General features: G+C 38.1%; 1 protein-coding gene across 2 annotated transcripts in view; it reads left to right on the top strand.

Annotated features, from left to right (window-relative positions):
- The window catches only part of Tra2a (transformer 2 alpha homolog), a 25920-nt gene extending 801 nt beyond the window's left edge, over window positions 1–25119 (top strand). Inside the window, exons 2-8 of one of the 2 annotated variants that reach the window (XM_010641121.2) lie at window positions 10633–10766; window positions 15498–15663; window positions 18125–18313; window positions 22173–22288; window positions 23842–23967; window positions 24828–24895; window positions 25033–25119. In XM_010641121.2, the coding sequence (XP_010639423.1) occupies window positions 10633–10766; window positions 15498–15663; window positions 18125–18313; window positions 22173–22288; window positions 23842–23967; window positions 24828–24895; window positions 25033–25043 (810 nt within the window). In that variant the 3' untranslated portion in view covers window positions 25044–25119. Of the gene's footprint in view, window positions 1–10632; window positions 10767–15497; window positions 15664–18124; window positions 18314–22172; window positions 22289–23841; window positions 23974–24827; window positions 24896–25032 lie in introns of both variants that reach the window. The other variant, XM_010641120.2, reaches the window with a different exon arrangement.
- The last annotated feature ends 35 nt before the right edge of the window (window positions 25120–25154 follow it).

The raw sequence follows: 25154 nt of genomic DNA, 5'->3' as shown, positions 1-25154 counted from the left end.
CGCCGAGGGTCTCGGGGTCCCCGCGCGCAGGGCTGTGGCCCGGGCGGGAGCAGCTGGCGTGGGATTAGCTGGGGCCTGTGTCTCCTTGGCTCTCTGTTGCAGTGAGCGGCCGCGTCTCTGTTGGAACCGGCGGCGTTGCGTCTGTAAAGGGCGAAAGCCTTGAGGTTGAAGGTGGGACGAGCCCAGTGAAGTGGTTAGTGACCGACCGCACCGACCCTTAAGCGTCCTTAAGACTGCAGCTGTGAGGGAAAACCATGCGAGGAGCCCTTTTCCCTTGTGTCCTTTTCCCTTTCCTTTCCCTTCAGAATGAATGTGGAAATGGTGTAACGCCTGATTTTTCTAATTCCTTGATGTTGGGATTTTTTTCATCTTTATATATCCATTGCTTTCTTTTCTGTGATCTTTCATCTAAAGCAGACCACACCTTTACAGGTTTTTACGGTTAAAAAAAAATTTCTTTAAGGCATTTTCTGTCTTAATTTTAATCTTACATAACCGAGCAATTTCAGGGCTCAGTCTTAAAAATACCTACTCAGTTTATTTTACTCTTAAAAGTTTACTTAAAAATTACAGGCGCTTTGACCATTTATCTTCCCGCCCCTCAATAAAGAGGGCTCGGGAGAAAGTTTTTTATTATTGGGGGTCGGATAAATATAAACACCCAAAAGAATGTGTTAGCCTCGATCTACACATCTTAGGACGTTATGGGTGTTTGGGGCTTTATTTTTGAAGTTAACCGAATAGTGGAAATTGATGGTAGTGAGTTAGTGTGAAACCCTGAAAAAAACAAAAGCAGGTTCCTGCTGTTTGGGTAACACTCGGGAAATACACACACAAAAAAAACACTTGAGGTATGATGAAGGGAATCACTTTGTCCTTTTTTGGAAGTTTGTAATACGAACACTTGATATCCTTCGGTCAAAATAATGGGATAGAAACCCCCCAAAATGGCTGCCTTTAAGATTGGATTTTTAAAATAAATTTGGAGCATGGATTTAATTGAACCTGCTCATTTCATTTTTTAGGATTGTGTTCTGATTGCCCCAGTGAAATTTTTAAGATCATTTACTAAGAATATTTGGTGGAAGTTGTGTTTCTTGCTTTGAAAATGTTTAGCTATAGAAAGAAATTGTTTTCTATCCATTCATCTTTATTTCAGTGTAACACAAAAATTTTTTTGGTTAATGTTTAGTTTGTGAGATGTAGACTTCTAGTGGGACTTGGGGATTGCTTTAGTTCTTTTAATTTGGCATCTAGTGAAGGAAGTTCCAGATAATTGTCACCTTACCTTCCTAAGAAAATATATGATTCTCACTTACAAAAATTTGTTTAGGCATTACCAACTTATTTCATAAAAGGGGGAGGTACCTTTTTCACTTCTTGTTGTATTTTTTAATGGGTGCTACGCAAGTATTTCAGTGTAAATCAGATCAGCAGATTGAGTAATTAATACCTCCAGGCTCACCTGTTTTTTAGGTTCAGATATTTGTCTGCTTTGTAATTGGTTAGAGAAGTAGAAGGAGCCAGGGATGTAGCTCAGTGGCACCATGCCTGCCTCGGCAAGCATAAGGTCCTGAATTTGATCCCTGGTACCCAAAAAGAAAAAGAAATAGAACACTAGAAGCATTTCTGGAGGTGAACTTTTATGTGTTTCTTATACGATTTAATATTCACGAATGCATTTGATTTTAAAAATACAGTGACCTTTTTCTGCTGGCCATAAACCAACATTTTATGTAACCCATAAGATGTATTTTTATGTAATAACAGCCTCTGTGCTCTTGTATTTGCATCTAAAGATGTCTAAGGGTAACAATCTAGACTCATAAAAGGATTTTCAAGTACTATGTGTCAAGTAGTTACACACTTCAGGTTTATTTTTACTGAAACAGATCAGCCGGGTGTGGTGGTGCACACCTGTAATCCCAGCACTTGGGAGACTGAGGCAGGAGGATTGCTGCAAGTTCGAGGCCAGCCTGGGCTACATATTGAGTTCAAGGCCTGAACTGCATAGCCAGACCCTGTCTCAAAAAAAAAAAAGAACATTGACAGGTCAGTATTCAAATCTTAAGGCTACCAGAAGTGTTTGTGAGATTAACAAACTGCTTCTGGGTTACTAACTGTAGGAGCTCTTCAGTGAGAAGACTGCTTTTAATATATTAAGTTGGCCCTTGAACTATATTATCTTTTAGCTGTAATATATAATGGGGTGCATATGAATACTTGTAAGTAAGAAAGAGTATTTAGAATTAGAAACATTCTGTAGGCCAAGAAACTAACTGAAGAAACAGCTTTAGTATTAATAATGCCTCCTTTACAGCATTTTAGAACCTGTCACCTCCAATATCTTTGATACATTGGGGGGTGCTGGGGATCAAACTCAGGACCTTGCACTTGCGAAGCAGGCGGCAGAACCATTGAGCTAAATCCCTGGCCCTTTTTGATACATTTTCTAATTTACAGCTCATGATAATCTTGCAATTTAGAAATGTAAGTGCTGAGACCCAGAAAATCATACAACTAGAAATATGAGGCAAGTTCTATTCCACACTATGCTGTATGTATTTTTATTGACTTTTGTGAAGAGCACAGTGCTCTTGTGTCTCAGAGCCATTAATAGAATTAGTTAAAAGCTGTTAACAAAGCTTACTTTTCCATTTTTAAAAAAATGTTTCCGGTACCAGGGATCGAACTCAGGACCTTGTGCTTGCAAGGCAGGCACGGTGCCACTGAGCTAAACCCCTGGCTTACTTTTCCATTTTAATGTCTCTTCCATTTTGAAGAACTAGATTTAAAGAATTAAGAAAAGAAAAGATAATTGGCCAAATTCTATTTCAGGCAAATGAGGTGAAACTCCTTGGTTGTGTTTCAAGGACTAGTTATAGCTAGGGTGTTTGTTGTTTTGGCTAGGTATTCTAAGCGGTTTGGGACACATATCAAGTTAACAAATACCTTAAGTGGAAATGCCCTTTGGAGCTGGGGATAAATTGGGCACTTGTGTGTTTTGTGTGTCATCTTCAAAAGGTAATTGTTGCCAGGTATGGTGGCGCGCACACCTGTGATCCCAGCCCTTGGGAGGTTGAGGCAGTAGGATCACTGAGTTTGAGGTCAGCGTGGGCTACATACTTATGTCAAGGACAGCCTAACAGTGAGACCTTGTCTTGCTGTTTAGCTTCAGCTAAAATTAGGATTTTGATCTGAAAACCTTTTATAAAAAGATTAAAGAGAATGAAAATTAAGCTTTGTAATGTGCTTTGTTGTGCTTTCGCTGCTTGTCTCCTTTGCAAGGCTTGAAGATTCTTGAATGACTGGAATATTTTTAAAAGACTTAAGAGTGGTAGCAGGTGCTTGTAATTCCCAGCACTGAGGAAGGCTGAGGCAGGGGGATTGCAAGCTTTCCATCTTGGACAATTTATTGGTTGAGCGAGCAAGCCCCTGTCTCAAAATAAAAAATTAAAAGGTCTGGGCATATAGCTTAGTGCATAGGCCCTGGGTTCAAACTCCAGTACTGCTCCCTCCATCCCTACAAAAGTCCTAAGGGTCCTCCTCTTAATGAATGTTTGTTTGGTTTTTTTTTGGTACCGGGGATTGAACTTGGGTCCTTGTGCTTGCGAGGCAGGCAGTGGAACCACTGAGCTAAATCCCCGGCCCTTCTTAATGAATGTTTGGATGATACAAGAAAGGGAAAACAACCAGGGAGGGTGGTTCTGCTGCTTGCCTTGTAAGCACAAGGTTCCAAGTTCGATCCCTGGTACCAAAAACAACAACACAAAAAACAAAAGCAAAACCAAAAAGGAAAACAAATTCATCAGAACTCAGAGTTATATGTTATTAAAGCATAAAAAGAGTAGAATTAATATGGAGCCGAGCATGGTGGGGAGCACCTATAATCAGAGGCTCACCTTTATGGAGGCCAGCCTGAACTCCATAGTGAGTTCAAGACAGGCCTGGACTACATAGCAAGACCCTGTCTCAGAACAAAGAAAAAATAGGGGAAGATCTTTTTTTCACCTTCTTTGAAATTGGATTTGTTAATAAAAATGATAAATGGGTGGTGATGACAGCACACACCTGTAATCCCAGCATTCTGGGAGGCTAAGACATGAGGATTGCAAATTGCAGCCCACCTTGCATGGCTTAGTGCTGAGACCTTGTCTCAAAAGAAATTTTAAGAGGTCTGGGGATGTAAGTCAGTGTGATCACCCTGAGTTCAGTCCTAGTACTGGGGTACTGGAGGAGGAAAGCTTGGTGGACTGGCCAGTTTTTTTTTTTTTTTTTTTTAGATTTTAACTTTCTGTAAAACTTTAATAAATATGAGTGATGTCATTGCACTTTAGCTTTAAAACATACTCCTCTTGAGCTGTTTAATTTCATGTATCATCAAATCAATCTGTTATATATGGGTAAAGCTTTACTTTCTTGCAGTAGGGATAGCATTAAGCCTGAGTATTACTTTGGGTTTAGTTTATTTTCCTAAAGTCGAGCACTGTCATTCGATTTTAATGCTGCTGCTGCTGCTCTCTCTCCTTCATTTAAGCAAGGGGTTTGCAAACTGCAGGAAAAAATCTTTCATTGTTTTGAGACAACTCACTGTGTAGTGGAGGCTAGCCTCAAATGTAGTATGTATGTATCCCATGCTGGCCTTGAATTCTTGATCCTTCTGACTCAACCTCCAAAAGGCTAGGGTTGCAGATGTGTGCCACCACACATGACAAGAAATGATCATAAAGCTGAAATTTTTAAATTTGAGATTCAGTGCAGAGTGCTGATTTGCTCAATATAAATAAAAGGATTTTGAAAAGAATCAGTGTAAAGTTATTATACCCACAGTGGATATAACTGTAATTTTACAAATCTGTTATAGATGCTTATGCTTTGTACCATTTAAAAAATGAGAATAGAGCCCAGAGATCTGAAAGAATTTCAAAAAATTTAAATATTTTAGGGATGATTTTTTTAACAATAAACTTTGTCTATTGGCTTAATTTTATAAATGAAATGAATTTATTTACCTGTCATATACCTTGTGTAACAAGTGCGAAATGATATGAATAATCACCATGGGTAGTTTTCCAGAATCTGCCTGACTGAAAGCCTTTGGTGGTATCAGTGGGTGCTTAGGCATCTCCTGACCATGGGATCTTTGTAAAAGATGTACATTTCCCATGCTAAGTGAATTAATACTGATTGTTATTTATATGTCCTAACAGATTTAGCAGGACAAAAGTGAAGATGAAAAAATGAAAACAGATGAGGAAGATATTGTAAACACTGTAGAAAAGTTGAAAAAATGCTGAAAGGAAATGTGGTTCCTCCTCTCCCCTTGAAGATACTGTAATACATACTTGTGTGTAATTTGTACTGTGTTGTAATATTCACTAATGATGTGAGTAGGCCCTACCAGAGAAGAATAGTTTTTTCATTGAATCCAGAACCCTGCCATCTATTTAAGATACCAATATTTATTAAATATTCCAGCGGCCAGGGATTTAGCTCAGTGGCACCGTGCCTGCCTTGCAATATATATATATTCTCCAAGACACCAGAAGACAAGAGAATAAATAGAAAATGCTGTGACTAGGTCTTAGTATAGTTGTTTGGTTTAGTTGCTAGCTTTTGGCTTTTAGTATAGCTAATCCATTTTTGATGATACAGTCTTTATTTTTTTCTACTTTTGAGATCACCACTTATGTACTAACTTGAACATTACAATTTATTGTGATAGCTGGATATGGTGATGCATCGCAGTAATTCCAACACTCTGGGAGGCTGAGGCAAGAGGGTTTCAGGTTTGAGCCCAGCTTGGGCAGTTTAGTAACTTTAGCAAGACCCTGTCTCAAATTTTTTTAAAAATTGGGATGTAATGGGGCTGGGGATTTAGCTCAGTGGCATCCTGCCTGCCTTGGAAGCATAAGGTCCTGAGTTTGATCCCCAGTACCAAAAAAAAAAAAAAGCTTGGGATGTGGCTCAATGCAAATGTCCTGGGTTCAATCCCCAGTATGGAGGGGGGCTGTTATTGCTGGCACATGTCTGTAGTCCCAGCATCTAGGAGGCTGAGGCAGGACCATCTCCACAGTGAGTTTGAGGCCACTGTGGGCTACATAGTGAATTCATGGTCAGCCTGAACTGCATAGGAAGACTGTCTCAAAACAAACAAAAAATATATATATAAATTAGGTTTATATATTTTATATACAGGTTATAAATTGTACAGGTAGCATCACAGTTGTGATATGAATTTAAACTTGATTATAAGTGCCACTTAATCATAAAACATTTTCAGAATATTTGAGTCTTTGCAGATAGAGACCACTTTAATAAAGTGAAGCAGTTATGGTCTTAAAAAGGGAGAGATTCTTGTTTGAAATGAATACTGAAAGCAGCCATTGTTTCTTTTTAAGGGATTGCTCTAATTCCAGTTAGATTTAAGACAAGACATGATTAGAAGTATTTTTTATCAGTCTTATGTTCTACAAAAGAAATAGCCCTATCATACCCAAGAGGAAGAAGGCAAAATTGTTATTCTATAAACAGAAAAACAGAATTGAATAAATATAAAAGGTTTTTCAAAAATTCCTAAAGAATGATATTCATAGGGCAGATATTCTTTCCTCTTTGGGGATACATAATTTAAATTTGGTAGTATAATCAGTGGAAACCTCAGATCCTCCCGCCCGGGGGTAGGGGGGTGGGTGTCGAACCCAGGACCTTGCACTTGCAAAGCAAGTGGTTGAACCACTGAGCTAAATCCCAGGCCCTCTCCGATTTTAAAAAGTGGTAGAGAAATACATTTTTAGAAAGTTTCATAAGTTTATTTTTTACATAGAATTTGTAGGTTTGACATGTTTCCTAGGCATAGAATTTTCCTGGCCTTAAATACTAAGCATATATATTAGAACTTTTCATCTATAATGACCACATTAAAAATTGCTGTAGGAGTTATTCATATTCTGCAACAGTGTGTGTGGGGGGCGGTTACAAACCTGTTTAAATGGGTTACTCTGTGAGAATTCTGCCTGGCTTCTGATTTATAGTATGTAAGTTAGACTAGAAGGCTATTGAAGGTTTCTGTTAAAAAAAGTGATGGGGTCAGGAATTTAGCTCATTGGTTCCGCTGCCTGCCTCACAAGTGCAAGGTCCAGAGTTCGACCCCCGGCACCTCCCCCCGCCAAAAAAAAAACACCTGATAGCCAGGAGTGATGGCACACACCTGTAATCCCAGCATTCAGGAGGCTGAGGCAGGAGGCTCTCTTTGAGTTAGAGGCCAACATGGACTACATAGCAAGGCACTTAAAAAAAAAAAAAAAAGGTAACAAAATGCTAGGGATATAACTGTGTGAAGGCCTTGGATTCAATCCCCAGTGCTGTCAAAAACAAACTGATAGTAGTTTGGTTAATTCATAATCTGCTCATTTTAATGAAGCAGTGTGTTTTTAATGGTCATTGGTTCCAGGAGCCAGGTTACTGAGAAATTTATAAAATTTAACAAGATAGCTTAAAGGATAGGTATTATGCAAGTGAAAACAGGTCAGAAACTATTTCTTAACTCTTTTTTTTTTTTTTTTTTTTTTTGGTATTTACAATTTGGTTATATAGTTTTTGTTCTTTTTTTAAGTTAAATTAACTAGACGTGATGGCATATTCCTCTTTAGGAGACTGAGATAGGAAAGATCAGCCTGGGTGCCATAGTGAGATCTAGCCTCAAAAACTAAATAGTTGAAATTTTCATAATGAAGACAGGTCAGGAATAGAAAAGGATTATCTAGTATGTCTTTCATAAAAAAACTTATTGTAACCTGATCTTTAATGTACAGTTTATGAAAATGTCATTTGGTAGTCATGTTTGAGAAAAATTAGTTACTGTAAAATAGTAAATATGACCATCTTTGTAGAGTTCTTAGTGGGCCATGTTTTGATTTTATACTAAAATGTAAGAATTATATTTGTACAGCTGGGAATTTAGCTTAGTGGTTCTGGTCCCAAATTCGATCTGTAGTACCCCCCAAAATTTTTTTGTTTTTGTACTTGGCAGTTTAATTTTCCTGCAGGTATAGAATATTATAGAAATTAAAGTTAAGTGGACTTTCTTTACCTTGAGTGATTCGAGAAAGAAATTCATATAGATTTAGTTTAGGTAATAGAAGGGCAGGCAAGGATCATTAGGTATTTATGACACCCTGGATGATAATAAAAGGCAAATCTTTTAAAATTTGTTGTCTTTTAAAAAGACATCCAGAGACAGCCCATCGTGACACCTATAATCCCAGTAATCTCTGAGAGACTGAGCAGGAAGGATCCCAAATTCAGGCACAGCTTGGGCAATTTAGATGCTGGCTCAATATCAAAAATTTAAAAATTGGACTGGGGATTTAGCTCAGTGGTGCCGCTGCCTGCCTTGCAAGCACAAGGGCCTGAGTTTGATCCCCAGTACCATTAAAAAGAAAGAAAGAGAGAAAGTAAGTGTTGGGGATGTAACCCAGTCTACAGTCCTTAGTTCAGTCCCCAATACAGGAGAGAGGCTGGGACAAGGAGGATTACAAATTCCAGCCCTATATTGACAACTTCATGACTTAATCAAGATGGAGGAAAGGGTAAAACTTAGGCTTTTAACATGATTTTTTTATTTCCTAAAATTAAAATTTTCACAGCAAAGCTTTCTGATATATTCATATTACAAAGGCTGTGGTTAATGTTCATAGATATTATTCCAGCCACTGTTGTGCAACAGTAACATAAGTGAATGCCATGCCTGAGGGTCTGTTTTTTAAAAGGGATGAGCCAAATGGATAATTCTTAGCAGTTCCTGAACTAGCTTGTGAGGCTTGAGTTAAAAGCACATTAGCCATACTTAATTTTTTTCTTTTTAAGTACTGAAAATGCTGCTCCAGGCATCTGTCCAAGAATTTAGACAAGTATCTTAAGATGTGGCTAAAAGGGGAAAGATTGATAGTGAACAGAAAGACAGCTGTCCCTTTTGTTTTCAGCTTTAAAAATGGATAGGCCTACCAGCCTTATTACAGTTCTTAATACATCTTTTTGTATTAACTCTTGAAGAAATTTTTTAAAGTTGTGTGGTAGTCTTCTGGCAGAGATGAAAATTTGTCTGAAATTACTGTCGTGAAATTGAGATACTTGCTGACATTAAGGCTTTAATGGAGAAATTGTCCATTTGTTTTGATCATAACTGTCATATCTGTCAAGCAAATCCGTTACAAATAATATTCTGAAAGTTTTGACTTATACCCAACTTTTCAGAAATCAGTTTTGCAATATAAGAAATATAGCCTCTAAAGGAGAGTATATATAGATACCTGTTTTGTTTTGTTTTTTTTGTTGTTTTGTTTTTTGTCTTGTTTTTTTACAAGCCAGAAGGGAAATGTTAAAAAATCTGTGCTTCCCCTTTCCCTTTAGTTTTTCTCCCCCTGCCCTTTAGTTTTTCAATATGCTTGTCTGCAGAACATATCTTTCTGGTGAAGTCTGATTAAACAAAGAAAAATGGTCAGAGAAAATTGAGCAAGGTTGTTAGTAATTTTGCTAATTTTCTAATTTTAATCTCTGGCATTTGTGCTATAATATGTGAGTTTAGGTAGGTGTAGGCAACTGTTTTGGCTTGGGATGCTTTTTGCTTTAACTGTATCATGGTTTCTTAGCATGACTTAGTGAAAGCTTGTTCTGAGATTAGTAAGAATCTTCAGGTCATACTACAGTAGTGAAAACACTTAGGTGGGGGGATTACAGTTTATATTAGATTTATGTTTTAATTAAGTATATTAAAATTGTTCACATTTTAGGAACAGGAATGAAACATGAAAGGGGAGGAGGGTAAAGACTGTGGGGGAAAATTAGAGAAATTCAATAAATTCTCTGTTAGAAACTACACTATTGAGCAATTTTTAAAACTATAAAATTGTTTTTTTTAAAAAATAAACTAGTTATTTGCACTTTACCTGCTGGTTTTTCCATTTGGTAGATAACATTCTGAACTCCAGCAGAGTTTTATAATCCCCACGTGCTTAAATATACTAAATGTTCTTTTTCCATTAAGGTTAATGTTCGTGAAGAAATTGAAGAGTTTTTTCCAAGAATGTGGAAGATAAATCAAGATAAAAGAAGGCTAATGAAAAGTATTAAAGATCAGAAAATTAAAATTGAATGGGGGAAAAAATTGAACAGAAGATTGGTCAGATAGAAGCACTTGAATATTTTTTAAGGCTATTTTGAATTGTTTGGGGAAGAATACACGAAGTATGAAAAATGAAAAACTCAATGAAGAATGAAGAGAAGTAGAAAGCAAGAGTGAAGTAGAATTAAAAGAATCTGGAAGAATGAATGGGTCCTAGGTTAAGTAAATGTATGGTTTATGTTCCAGTGTCTGTATGATCAAGTTGTAGATGAATTTGCATGATTACTTAGTTAATAGAGAATTGGTGATCTGGTTCAAGTAGGGAATTATTGAGGACAGTTAGCAGTATTAACAATGGGCTGTTAATGAGCTGAAATTTTTTTCTGGAGGGTGTTGCCTAACCATTTGTTTTTCAGGAGCAATCAATATAAATAATTACGGTACTTTAAATGTTAGGTGTTAGGCATCTACGTGACCAGTGCCATTTGTAATACTGTCTTCTTTGTTAGGAGTCTCGCTCTCAGTCAAAATCTCCAACTGGAACTCCTGCTCGTGTAAAATCAGAGAGCAGGTCAGGATCTCGTAGTCCATCAAGGGTTTCCAAACATTCTGAATCCCATTCTCGATCAAGATCCAAATCCCGGTAAGTGTCCTTAAGGTAATACTTTAAATGCTCTTCAGTGGAGTTGTCCCAGCAAATGAGTTTTGCCAAATCCCTCTGTTTGGTAAAATGTAGCCAAAGGTTTAAAATTAAGAAGTACTCAGATTGCAGAATTTAGTAATGAATAATGTATTCTAGATAAATATTTTGATAAAGAATCATCTTTCAGTATAGTTAATCTTTTGGATACTGCCATATCTCTTGATAGAAATTAAATATGTATGGATTGATTTAAATGTACCTGCATTTAAGAGTTATTTTTGACTTTATACTAACAATGTTTGTAAAACAAAAAAGCAGTTTTCTCCATTGACGACTTCTGTGTACTGTAATTTAGTACAGAGAATGTTTGATGTGGTGCATTGTAGGGGTTTACACTGATTGCTTATCTTTCTCTTTCTTTTTTTTGAGACAGGGACTCGCTGTATAGTTCAGACTGGCCCTGAGCTCACTGTGTAATAGTCCAGGCTAACCTCAATCCTGTTGCTTCTGCCTCCTAAGTGCTAGGTCTGATAATTTGAGAAAGTTTTAAGATTTACATTCCATACATCCTTTGCCAGAAGATAACTCAAATTTCAGAACTCTGGTCAGATGTAAATGAAGAAAGACTCCCGAGTGATGACAACAAAAGCTGTAGTGATGTGCTATATGAGTCACTGTGTCACAGAGTCTGGGTATACTTGGGTGCAACAAAATTTTTAAAAACTCGAACAGTGCCAAGTGTGGCAAACAGTTTAGGAGATAGGCAAGAGGATCACAAATTGCATAGTAGCCTAGGTGACTTAATGAGACCCTGTCTCAAAATTTAAATAGGCTGAGTGTGGTAGCCCACACATGTAATCCCAGCACTGAGGAGGCTGAGACAGGAAGATCACTGAGTTCAAGGTCAGCCTGAACTACATAGCAAGGCCCTGTCTCAAAAAAAAAAAAAATTGGGGGGCTAGGGATTTAGCTCAGTGGTGTCACCACCTGCCTCACAAGTACATGATCCTGAGTTTGATCACCAAAATAAATGAAAGAAGGAAAGGACTTGACGATGTACTGTATGTAGTCCTTGGGTTCAATCCCCAGTACTACCACCACCACCAAAATAAATAAATAAATAAAACTATAACTTTTAAAGGGCTGGAGTTGTAGCTCAGTGCAAAAGCCCTAGATTCCATCCCCAGTAACAAAAATAAAATAAATAAACCTGGACATGGAATGTCTTTGAATAGAGTCTGTTTGCAAAGGAGCATAAGACAGAAGAATCAGTTAAGGGTGGGAGATTTAGCTCAGTGGTTTTGCCACCTGCCTCACAAGCACAAAGACCCAAGTTGGATCCCCAGTACCAAGAAAAAAAAGTAAGAGTCAGTTAAAAGGCTGTATTTTTCTTGAAGTTCACAGTGATGGTTGTTTCTCTGTTAAGCACAGGATCTAGTCCATCCTTAACTTACCATTGAGATACTTCAGATCTACATGTGCAGAATGATACTAGATAGAATTTGTGTATAGAAATAGGAAATGACCATGTTTTTATCTTATATTTTACACATACACTTGTTATTTCTCACCTATTAATTTTTTTCCCATTATATTTGTCACTGATTTAGGATAAAGGTAACTCTGGAAATATCTCAAATGTCTAACTTTCATTCCTGTTTAAAAATAACAATTGATATTTTAGAAGGCAGGTTGGGCTATAAATTAGTTTTCCTGAGGAAAATGGGGAATATCTATTTGATGGTATTGCACAAACCCAAGGTTTCTTCATACATACTCCCCTCTTTACCCCCAAATTATTTTTACATAGTAGACAACTATTTTCTTTCCCTCTCAGAAACCTTTACTTTTTCATATGTGCACAGTTTTTAAGCCAAGCATGCCTGTAATCCCAGAGTCTGGGGAATCTGAGGCAGAAAGATTGCAAATTCAAGGCCAATTCTGGGCAATCTAGCATAACCTAGTCTCAGAATTAGGGTAGGGGCATAGTTCAGCTCAGTGGTCAAGCAAGGCCCTGGGTTCAATCCCTAATAAATTTCAAAACAAAAGGTGTGTAGTGTTAATCTCAGTACTTGATGAAGTTAGTTCCTAAATATCCTAATTCCTTTCAGATTTCATGTCATCATTTTTATTTTTTGGTAGTGGCTTTATGCATGCTAGGCAAATGTTCTGTCACTGAGCTCTTATTTATTTTTTGGTAGTTGCTTTGAGACAGTATTTCACTAAGTTGCCCAGGCAGTCCTCAAACTTGGTTAGGACCCTCCTGCCATATCCTCAGTTAGCTGAGATTGTAGGCACACACCACCAACACCTGGCTGTCTCCCTGTCCTCTTGCCAACGAACTTTTGCTTTTGCTATTCCTAGAGTATTTTGTCCATCTGCCTTGCAAATTCTGTTAAATCTCCCAGAGATTTATTGCTTGTTGCCTTTGTTTCGTAATTGGTTTTATTCTCTTAGTGCCTTTTTTTGGGGGGGGGTACTGAGGATTGAACTCAAGACCTTGTGCTTATGAGGCAGGTACAGTGCCACTGAGGTGAATCCCTGGGCCAAATTAGTTTTATTTTCTTCCCACTTAGGCTTTTATGCTCTTTTTAATCTTTGTAGCCCTTAGAATTATAATGTTTATTGAATACATCTTAGAAGTTATTTTGTGTGACTACCATCACTATTAGTCTCTAAATTTAATAAAGAGTGAATTGTATGAATGGTAAAATTAAAATATTTTGATTAATCATAGAGACTAAAAAGCACCTTTTAATATAGATGGATATTTATGTTATTGATGAATTAACTTAGCAAGTATTAGTTTGCAGCAGGCTAAAGAAAATTGGAAAGGAAGTAATGATTAGCAGTGAATCTATAGCTAACATTTCTATTCAGGGGAATAGAAGGTTGAAAGCATTTTATTGTGGCAATGGTAATGTTTTACTTTTTATTTTTACTTCAGTGTAATAGAAGTAGACACAAAAAATGTTTTTAAAAAGCCTATTAAAAATAAAGCAAAATTTTATAACTAAAGAATAACAGTTAATACGCTGTGTACCATAATCTTAAAAGAATGGCTGTTAGAGTACAAATCATGGACAAAAAAGACTTACAAAAACAAAACAAATAGATAATTGCACAAAACTTTCTTATTCATCGAACTAAGAAGACCTAGTGGCAGCTGGGCGTGGTGGCACACTCCTGTAGTCCCAGCACTCGGGAGGCTGAGGCAGGAGGATCACTGTGAGTTCGAGACCAGCCTGGGCTATATAGTGAGTTCCAGGTCAGTCTCAACTACATAGTGAGACCCTGTCTCAAAACAACAACAACAACAAAAAAGAAGACCTAGTGGTATAAATGAAACAAATTGGCATATATATTGAAATATTCTTGAAACTACTGAATATATAATTTTGGGAATTACTATAACTCCCAACTTCCATTTCTTTTTTTCATGTTTTAACAGTTAATAGAAATTATGTACGATAAATTTTTTCTATATTTTACATAAGATAACAACAGCAGAAATTTACATAGAAGGAATATAGATTATTAAGGAGGACCCAGTCCTATAAGATATTTTCTCAGAGCTTGAAAGTCAGTTCTGGGAGTGGGGCGAGGGTTCAGACTGCCAGATTTAGTGGATGTTTAAAAAAAGCTAAAATGCAGGTCTTTTGGGGGAAATAACCAGATACTGAGACCACCAGTATTTTAAAGGTGTAATTCTTGTTAGGGATTTAGCTCAGTGGTTCCGGCGCCTGCCTTGCAAGTGCAAAGTCCCGAGTTCAATCCCCGGTACCCAAAAGAGAAAAAAATATGCTAAAGGTGCAATTTTAAGTACAGTCCATATCCAGCCATCTATGTGAATTCTTACCCATGACCTAGGAATACCATTCCAAAGGTGTCTTTTCCATTGGGCAAAGTCGCAAACATTCATTCAATCCTGGACGTAGAGATAACCTCTCCTTGCCCAGAATAGGAGTAAACTCAGTGACTTTTAGATACTACTGACCTATTCTCCTCAATTTTAGTCCTCATATCCACTTTCAGTTTCTCACAGCAGAGAAACAACATGCCACTCAAATGTGTGTCTGATTTATTTCACTTATGGTATGGTCTCAAGATCCATCTGTTGCCGGGGATTTAGCTCAGCGGTTCCGTGGCCTGCTCTGCAAGCACAAGGACCTGAGTTCAATCCCCGGTACCAAAAAAAAAAAGATCCATCTATTTAGCTATAAATGTCTGAAGCTCATCCTTTATGACAGAGTAATAGTCCATTGTTTAAAAAAACACATCTTTATCCTCTTGATGGGCATTTAGGCTGTTTCTCTATTAAAGAAAGTAGAGCTTTAACATGTTTATAAAGTGGAAGGTGTGAATGTCAAAAGGCACAAACTGAGAACAGGAAGTGGAGCTCTAGTGAGTTCAGAGAACAAGAGAAAGAAGACTTTTTTTCTTAGAAAAGAAGGACAGGGACCAGAGATTTAGCTTAGTGGCACTGCTACTGCCTCAAAAGCAGAAGGTCCTGAGTTCAATCCCTAATAGGGGTGGGGGTGGATGGACTAGGGGTAATCCTCTGTGGATAGAGTGAGTGCTTGTTTGATCTCATTATACAAAATGGACCGAAGAGCCATGAATAGGCAGGGGTCTGTATGTATTTATATCCTTGTAATAAGACTGCTAGGCATTTCTTGCAGGCAGTGGTGGTGGTGGTGGTTGTTTTACCTAAGTTTATTTATCTCAAAGGTCAAGGTCAAGGAGGCATTCTCATAGACGTTACACTCGATCCAGATCCCACTCTCACTCTCATAGAAGACGCTCTCGAAGTAGGACATATACACCAGAATACCGGCGGCGAAGGAGCCGAAGCCATTCGCCAATGTCTAACCGGAGAAGACATACAGGAAGCAGGGTATGTGATACAGAAGTTGCTTGTTTTTCTCTTTCCTGTGTAGTAATGTCATAGTATCTTGCTTCTTTTAGAGTTATATGATTGTTTTTTTTTCTTTTTTCTGTTTTTGTTGGGGGTTTGTTTGTTTTTAAAATAAGGGCTCACTGTTTAACTCAGGCTGACCTTGACTCACTGTGTCCCAGGGTGGTCTCAAACTTGGGTCAATCCTCTTTCCTCGGCCTCCTGAGTTTTAGGATTATGGGCACGTGTCACCAGGCCCAGCTATGTTTCTTTCTTTTTTTCTTTCTTTCTTTTTTTTTAAATTTAGAGATGGGATCTTGCTATGTTGCCTAGGCTGGTCCAAACTTAGGCTCAAGCTGCCCTCCTGCTTCAGGCAGGTGATATAAGTCCATATCACCAGCCTATCTTAGGCCATTGTTTCGAAGTGATGCTCCAAAAACTTACTTAATTGCCTTAGCTTTCAGAATTTAAAAATAAAACAGGAAAACCTTGTATGCTATAAATGTACTAATATTGGCAATGCTACCATCTTAGCAAGCCTACATAGATTTCATGTAGGCTATTATTACAAAGGAGCTATATTTTCTGAACTTTTATTTTTACATGTTTGCAGTACACAATGATTACATTTATGGTGGGGAGTTTGTACATGTATATAACACATTAACACATCTTTTTTGGTACCAGGGATTGAACTCAGAATCTTGCACTTGAGAAGCAGGTGTGGTGCTACTGAGCTAAATCCCCAGTATTTTCTGAACTTTTGAGTAGGTTGAAAAGATGAAATTGGGAGAAATACGATCCCGGAATTAAAATGAAAAGCATAAATTTGGATGAGAGAACAACATTATGATACATTCAGAGTTTTATCATCATGGGAAGAAAGCAAGAAAATAAAATCTTGGCCAGGTGTGGTAGGATACACCTGTAATCCCAACATTCTGGAAGGCTGAGGAAGGGGAGTATCCAAGATTTGAGTCACTTAGGGAGACCTCGTGTAAAATTAAAAAGGTCCAAGGGTATAAGTGTATGTCAATGAAGACACTGAGTTTAATCCCCATTACCACAAAACAAAACACCAAAATCTATGTGCTAATTATATCTTACAAGCTAACACTTTTATACACCTCTGAGGCAGGCTATCCTGTTACAGAAGGGAAGATGAAGTGGAATATGTGATATTAAAGTGTTTTTATTTTAATTTACTAGCTGCTCAGGCATTGACAGGCCTCCTGATTCTTTGCCTTTCTGCTATTCAAATGTGCTTCTCTCACATAAGACTGACATTTAGTCTTACCTGTGTTGTAGTATATCAGTATTTAATGATGATTAGAAATATGTGTGTTTAATTGTAAAATGTGGATTAGGAGAACATTGAAAGAATATCTGAGCTAAAAGAAAAATAGATGTGTCTAGACCAGTGATTCCAAGTGTCACATTATTAATGAGGGATACAAAGAATAAATTCTTGGAATACATTCCAAATATTGCTGGCTTGAGAATGGGAATGTTTTATTCAGGCTCTGGCTAAAACTATAGTCCAAAAAAGTGAATTGTGTGTGAACTGTAATATATGATTTTTACTGCCTTAGTTTTTCCTAAAATCTAATATCCAGCTAGGTGTGATACTATATACCTCTAATCCCAGCGACTTGGAAAGCTCAAAGAGGAGAATTGCAAATTCAAGGCCAGCCTGGGGAACTTAGACCCTGTCTCAAAATTTAAAAAAGAAAAGTTAGGTGTAGCGAAACATACCTATAATTCCACTCTGGGCGGCCTGGGCTGCATAGTTCAGGGCGAGCCTGGAAGATAAGACATATTCACTCACTCTCTCTCTCTCTCTCTCTCTCTCTCTCTCTCTCTCTCTCTCTCTCTCTGTCTCTGTCTCTGTCTTTGTCTGTCTCTCTCTCCCCTTACGCTTGCGCCAGGTAGTTGGCAGAACCACTGAGCTAAATCCCCGGGGTTTGTCTGTGGCTCAGTAGCACAGCACTTAGGTAATATGCTTGAAGCTGGGGGATTTAGTTCCCAGTGCCACCCCCCAAAAAAAATTTTCCAAATAACTAGAAATGGTATACATTTTGCACAAAGCATTGCAGCATTTGATTTTGATTTTTGAAAGGAAAGTCTCCTGCCTTGCAAGTGCAAGGTCCCGAATTCAATCCCTAGTACCAAAAAAAAGAAAAGAAAGAAAAAAGGCCTTACTATGCAATTCAGTCTGGCATTGAACTTGAAGCAATTATCCTGCCTCAGCTTCCTGAGTTGGGATTACAGAAATGTACTACCATGTGGGAATTCTGTGGTTCATTGTTTGTTTTTTGTTTTGTATTTTGCAGTACCAGGGATTGAGCTCAGGGCCTTGTGGCTGCTAGGCAAGAATGGCACCACTGAGCTACATCCCCAGTCCTATTCTGGTTTCAATTAAGTCTTTTAATTAAACTTTAATAATGTCTTTATTCAATAGGCCAATCCAGATCCCAATACTTGTCTTGGAGTTTTTGGCCTCAGTTTGTATACAACAGAGAGAGATCTTCGTGAAGTATTTTCTCGATATGGACCATTGAGTGGTGTCAATGTGGTTTACGATCAGCGAACTGGGCGATCTCGAGGATTTGCTTTTGTGTATTTTGAGAGAATAGATGACTCAAAAGAGGTAAATTTGTTTTTATAATTTTCATGTTGAAATTGTGTTATTTGCATGATAATGATATTGAATTGCTGTTAAAAGTTAATCATTTTCAGGCTGGGGCTGTAACTAGGACTTACCTAGCCTAAGCGAACCCCTCAGTTTAATCTACTTCACTGGTCCCCCAAAAAAGGCTAATTCCAATTTTTGTATTACTTTCTAACTCAGATTTAAACCCATCCACAATCATTCCATTGGAATGGCCAGAGTTTCAATTTTCAATTTGAGCTTTCTGGTATAGGTATATCCTATTTATTTATTCATTCATTCATTCATTCATTCATTCATCCATCCTATACCAGGGATCAAATGTCCATGGGCTTGCTAGGCAGGCACAGCACTGTTGAGCTATATCCCTGGCCCTGGTATAGTTATATCCTGAATGAAATCTGGCCTTGTAAAGTAAGCTGTATATGGTTGAGTTAATGGAAAAAGAAAAGTGTGTTTACCTTTAAATAAACTATTTTGATGTGATCATATAATTTTATGCCTGTAATTAGACCCCCATGAGTAAGTAATTAAACCCCTTGTTTTTCTCTTTATCATTGTATTGTGTTGTTGAAAATAAAACATGAATACTTGTAACATCAGTCACAACAAAAATTGTTTTAATTAAAACTTTGCAGCTGGCCACAGTGGCACATGCCTCCTCAGGAGTCTGAGGCAGGAGGATCAGCATGACTTCAAAGCCAGCATTAACTGCATAGCGACCCTGTCTTTAAAAAACAAACAAACAAAAACAAACTTTTGAAATATAAATGATATTGGCATCTAGTCGGTAGAAGCCAGATATCTCACTAAAAGCCCTACAGCACTTCAATGTGCTGAGTGTGGTCTCACATACCTACAGTCCTAGCTACTGTGGAAGCTGAGGCACAAAGATCATTTGAACCTAAGAGTTTCTGGCCAGCCTGAGTAACAGTAAAACCCTGTATCTAAAAGGGAGGAGGGGATCCTGTAGTGTACAGGATGACTCTTCAGCATGGCATCAGCAGGCCAAAAATTGTTAATAGTGGCCAAGGTTGAGGTTGAGAGTAACAAAATAATACTTTTGTCGTTAGTCCTTAATGTAACAATCTAATGTCTTAATTCCTCAGTGTCTTGACTTTGTTACATACATGTGATTTGTTTGTTCCTGCCCTCAAAAGGAAAGAAGTATAATTTAGAAATATTAAGAAAATGCCAGGTGTGTGATGCACACCTGTAATCCAAGCACTTGGGAGGCTGAGGCAGGAGGATGACTGAATTCAGGGAGATTCTGGGTTGCATAGTGAGACTGTGTATCCAGAAGGAAAAAAAATAATAGAGCCAACCATGGTAATCTCAGCACTCTGGGAGCTGAAGTAGGAGGATGAAAGACTGGGCAACACAGTGGTTTAGTGCGACCCTGACTCAAAGTTTTAAAAAATAAAAGGGAATTAGGGCCGGGAATTTAGCTCAGCGGTTCGGTGGCCTGCTTTAGAAGCGTCAGGACCCGAGTTCAATCCCCGGTAACAAAAAAGGTGCGGGGGTGGGGGTGGGGAGGTGTAGCTCAGTGTGAAGGCTTGGATGCGGGGGGGAGGGGATGTAGCTCAGTGTGAAGGCTTGGGTTCAGTTGTCCTCTTGGTTTATTTATTTCTGGACAAATTAAGAATGACTACATGGGTTCCAAAAACTGCTTATAAATATTTCTATTTGCTAAAGTGGTTAAATTATCATTGGATTTATTGTGACTAAGGCAAAGTGATGGAGAAGGGACCATGAGCTCAGATGGAGCACTTAGTGGCAGGTTAATTTCCTTTCTACTTGGAGCTCACTAGGTGGCGATGTGTTACTTAAGTAATGGCCAAACTAGTGTAGGCTTTTCAGCTGAACTGCAGTTTCTACTTTGAGTTGCCCAGACTGAAATTAGGTACTAGGACCTCAGAATTATACAGGCTTTTGTAAGTTATATTCTTCCTTGTCTGTGACTGTGGCTATTCGTAGGCTTTTTCCATAGGCCTTCTGAAATGCTTTCTTTCTTTTCTTTTTTTTTTTTTAATGAGGAAGTATTTATTGATGATAGTAGTAGGGGGAAAAGTTTTTTTTAAGATTTTGAGTATACGGTACAGTTGTATTCATCATTGAGATCTTGTACCTTTACAAGACAGGTCTTAGTTCACATTTTTTCCCCATACCCCTGCTCTCCCTTCACCCCCTCCACTCTCCCCTATTTAAAAATACTTTGTTTCCATTTTTTCCTTTTCTCAGATTTTTTTCTTGTGCCTTATTTCCTTTCCTGTACTCTTCCCACTTCCCCTACACCTTTACCCCTTTTCTTCCTATTTCACATTGTCATTTATACAATTTGTATAGTTATACAATTTACACTTTTAGTTTTTCACACCAGAGAAACTATTTGGTATGAAATGGTTTAACTGAAGTGTCTACATTGCAAAACCCAAGGCTATTGACATGCATAAAATAAAGATTGGTATGTGTAAATTCACCATGCAAAGTATGAGGAAAAGGAGCTTAGAAACTTTGATTTTTTTGAAGTTGTGAATAAAAAGCCTTGATCTTCAAGGAGTATAGCACCTTTTTATTTTGAGACAGTCTCATTAAATTGCTCAGCTGGTCTCAAATTTCAAATCCTTTCTCAGCCTCCTGAGTAGCTATTACAAATCTGTTATCTCTCTGACCATCAAGAAGTATATCCTTGTATCAAAGTTAGTGGGGTTTAATTAAAAAGGAATTACCCATAGGCAGGTGTGATGGGACCACACCTATAGTATCAGCTGTGGGAGGCTGAGGCAGGAGGATCACAATTTTCAAGCCCAGTCCCAACAATTTAGCAACTTAATTACACCCTGTCTCAAATTTTTTAAAAAGAGCTGGGATTTAGCTCAGAGTGAAGGCCCTGAAGTTCAATCCCCAGTCCTGAAAAATGGAAGAAAAAAGTGGGAAAGGCATGGTAGCGCCTCATGTCAGTAATCTCAACTACTCACACATACATACCCCCTCAAAAAAAGGGTCCCCAGGTATTGCTCAGTGCTTCCTGGGTTCAATTCAAAAATCTTTAATGAAAATGTGAGATAATGAAAAGATGGAAATAAAGTGTAGACGGGGAGGGGAGGAGGGGGGTGAAGGGAGGGCAGGGGTAAGGGGAAAAAATGAGAATCAAGACCTGTCATATAGAGGTACAAGATCCCAACAATGAATGTAACTGTACTGTATCCCTAAAATGTACCAATAAACTCAATTAAAGCTGAAAAAAAAAATCTTTAAAGAATCAAATCAACATATTAGACTCTAAACTAAAGAAGAATGAAGTGGGATCTGAACCATAGAGAGAAAATACTTCAGCAAATGTTTATTAAATACTCTGAGCTGGGTAAATTTAAATATGTTCTGGCCATGCATGGTCGCACATGCCTATAATCCCAGCCCTTGGGCGGATGAGGCAGCAGGATTGCCACAAGTTTGAGGAGAGCCTGTCTTTAAAAACTAAAAGACAGGGATTTAGCTCAGTGGCACCATACCTGCCTTGCAAGTGCAAGGTCCCGAGTTCAATCCCTGGTACCAGAGGAAAAAAAGAAGGGCTGGGGATTTAGCTCAGTAAGTGCAAGGTCCTGAGTTTGTTTGATTCCCAGGACCAATGAGGCAAAAAAAAACCCGAAAGAAGAAAAAAAATTAAATATGTTCTAGACAGTGAGGAGGTCTAGAAGTGTCTATACAATCCCCTGTACAAGCTGCTCAACTATGTCACTTTCAAAATTAAGTTATGTGGCTTAAATAGTTTTTGTTTAATTTTAAGTAAGGCTAATGAATTATGATATGACTTTCTGTACTTGTTCTCCTTTTTTAGGCTATGGAAAGGGCAAATGGAATGGAGCTGGATGGTAGAAGAATTCGTGTGGATTATTCTATCACCAAGAGAGCGCATACACCTACACCAGGCATCTACATGGGCAGACCAACTCAGTAAGACTTCCTATTTCTTAGGGCTAGGGATGTAGCTCAGTGGTAGGAAGCTCACCTAGTCATGTGCAAAGTCCTGAGTTCCATCTCAGCACTGCCTCCCACCCCCTCGTCACAGTTCCTGTACTGCCCTCCCCTACCCCTGCCAGATTTCCCGAGTTAAACTGTAAGAGCCCGAAGTCCACAAGAATGTGTGAATGTTTAGTCACCATGGTGGCACGTGCCTGTAATCCCAGTATTCCAGAGGACCAAGGCAGGAGGTTCACCTTGAGTTGGAGGCCAGCCTGAACTATACAGTGAGACCCTGTCTCAGAAAACCAAGAAAGGAGGGCCAGGCATGTAGCTCAGTGGCACCATGCCTACCTTGCAAGCATAAGGTCCTGAGTACAATCCCTGATATTGGGCAGGGGGTGAATTTTAGATTAATTGGAAGATAAAATATTTTTTCCTGTAAGAATTAAAATAACATTACAAACTTTGGATCATTTATCTATTTTTAATTTACAATGTGTTTAAGTTATATGTTTTATAAATATATTGCTACACATACTATTTATATGTATTTTTTGAGTAGGAGGATAAATTAAAACTGTCAAAGTTCACTCCTGGCTTTTGGTAGTGTACAAATAGAAAAATTATTAAATACTAGAAAATTATCATGTATTATTATTCAAAATTTTATTCTCTTTTCTGTTCATATGTGACCTGAGAGAGTTCTGTACACAGGACAGATTTTGTTGTTTTGTTTTTTGGTATTAGGGATTGAACTCAGGACCTTGCACTTGCCGGGCAGGCATAGCACCACTGAGCTACTACCCTGGCCCCTACCTAGTGTTTGTTTTTTAAAAGGTACCGCACTTTTCACATTGAGCAAAAATATCGGCAGGTTTTTCTAACTTTTGAATATATAACCAAAGCCAGTATTCACAAACAGTTCTTGGGAATAAAAGAATACAGGCTTTCATTTAATTTAAAACTTCACATGACGGAATTGTGGGTTTGGATGACAAGAGCCTATAGAAAACTAAAGTGCTAGTGGTGCTCCTTTTGGTTGGGAGCACGGAACACACCAAACAAAGGGATGTGGAGTTCAGATTCACTGCTATAGGTTTAAACATCAGACCTTGCAGTTGTTTATGCGCTAACACTCGGTGTAAGATGAGTTAATTCTCTTTGGTGTTTTGGTAAATTCTTTACTTTTGATATTTATTACTTGCCTTTCAGTTAGAGGCATCATTTTAGCATTTGGTACTATTTCCCAATCCATTGTTTTATTTCATTTCATTGAAAAAGTCATGATTTCAGTACTGCATAAATAGAAAAACAGTTTACTAGAGCTTAGTTAAGAGTATTTGGTGAAAGCATGTATTGAGTAAAGAAGCCAAAGCAGAATACATGGAAGTCAGCAAAATGAGATACTGGATGGACATGGAAGTCGTTTTGTATATTTTTTGCCTTTTGTTTTGTTTTGTTTTTTTTTTTTTTGAGTTTGTAATAAATGTTCCTGCAAAACAATCATTTGAATTAATGTATAATTTTTTACACTTTTTTTGTAGTAGTGGTGGTGGCGGTGGCGGTGGCGGCGGTGGTGGTGGTGGTGGCGGCGGCGGCAGACGTCGAGATTCTTACTATGATAGAGGATATGATCGTGGGTATGACAGATACGAAGACTATGATTACCGGTACAGGTAATTTGTTTGTTTGTTTGTTTGTTTTTTGAGACAGTTGTCTCACTATGTAATTGAGACTGACCTGGAGCCCATTATGTAGCCTAGGCTGGTTTTGAACTCATAGCTATCCTCCTGCCGCAGCCTCCCAAGTGCTGGGATTACAGGTGTGCACCACCATGCCCAGCTGGTAATGTTCTAACTTAAGAATTGTTTTGGGTTGCATAATAGAAGTAGTATTTGACACTTTAATGTTTGATTTGTATAAATTAAAACCCCTGAATGTTTGAGCCAGGCATGGTGGCTGGGTAGTAGATACTAGGAGGATCACTTGAGCCCAAAAGTTCAAGGCTAGCCTAGGCAGCATAGTGAGACCTCATCCTTTAAAAAAAAATAACTGGTAGTCAGGCATGGTGGTGCACACCTGTATTCCCATTACTCCTCTGAGAGGTTGAGACAGGAAGATCACCACAAGTTCAAGGCTGGCCTGGGCTACAAGACTCAACTACGTAGCAAGACCCTGTCTCAAAAAAACAAAAAAAATAACAACAAAAAAAAAACCTTGATGTTTTTTAAAAATTCTGTGTGAGACCAAGGATGTAGGTCAGTGGCACCACCTGCCTGACAAGTGTAAGGTTCTGAGTTTGATCCCTGGTACCAAGGGAAAAAATTAATTCTGACACTTAAAGAACAGAAGTTTAACTGCATTTGTCAATATTTTATCATATATGCTTCTTACTATTTTAGTACCATTGGCACACAACTTTCAATGGTTTTCTTGGATGCATTATTATTCTGAGTTATGAGGAATTTTTATTTTTATCTGCCTCACTGGAGTGATTGTGATATGTTAAGTAATCTTTTACTTTTTACAGAAGAAGATCACCTTCTCCTTATTATAGCCGATACAGATCACGATCAAGATCTCGTTCCTACAGCCCAAGTATGTGAACTTTGCAGCATTAAAACCTCATTTCTAAATTACTTGTTTTAGGGTATTTGTTCTGTCTTATGTTAATAGTTGGAAAAACATTAAGCAAGTTAGTCATTTCAACTTTTTTGTTGCTCTTTCTCTTTCAGGACGCTATTGATAATGGAATGGTTGCAGTTAAGGACTTGTTTCCTCCTTTCCCCCCCCCCTTTCCTTTTCAATTCTGACCTCTCACAAGCTTCTCATCCTTCCTACTCCTTAAAAAATATGG

The sequence above is a fragment of the Fukomys damarensis genome, unplaced genomic scaffold (genome assembly GCF_012274545.1).
Source record: "Fukomys damarensis isolate Sample0158 unplaced genomic scaffold, DMR_v1.0_HiC HiC_scaffold_4, whole genome shotgun sequence".
In the NCBI taxonomy this organism is placed as follows: Eukaryota; Metazoa; Chordata; class Mammalia; order Rodentia; family Bathyergidae; genus Fukomys; species Fukomys damarensis.
Note: the sequence above shows the minus strand (reverse complement) of the source record. Positions and strands in the feature narration are given on the sequence as shown.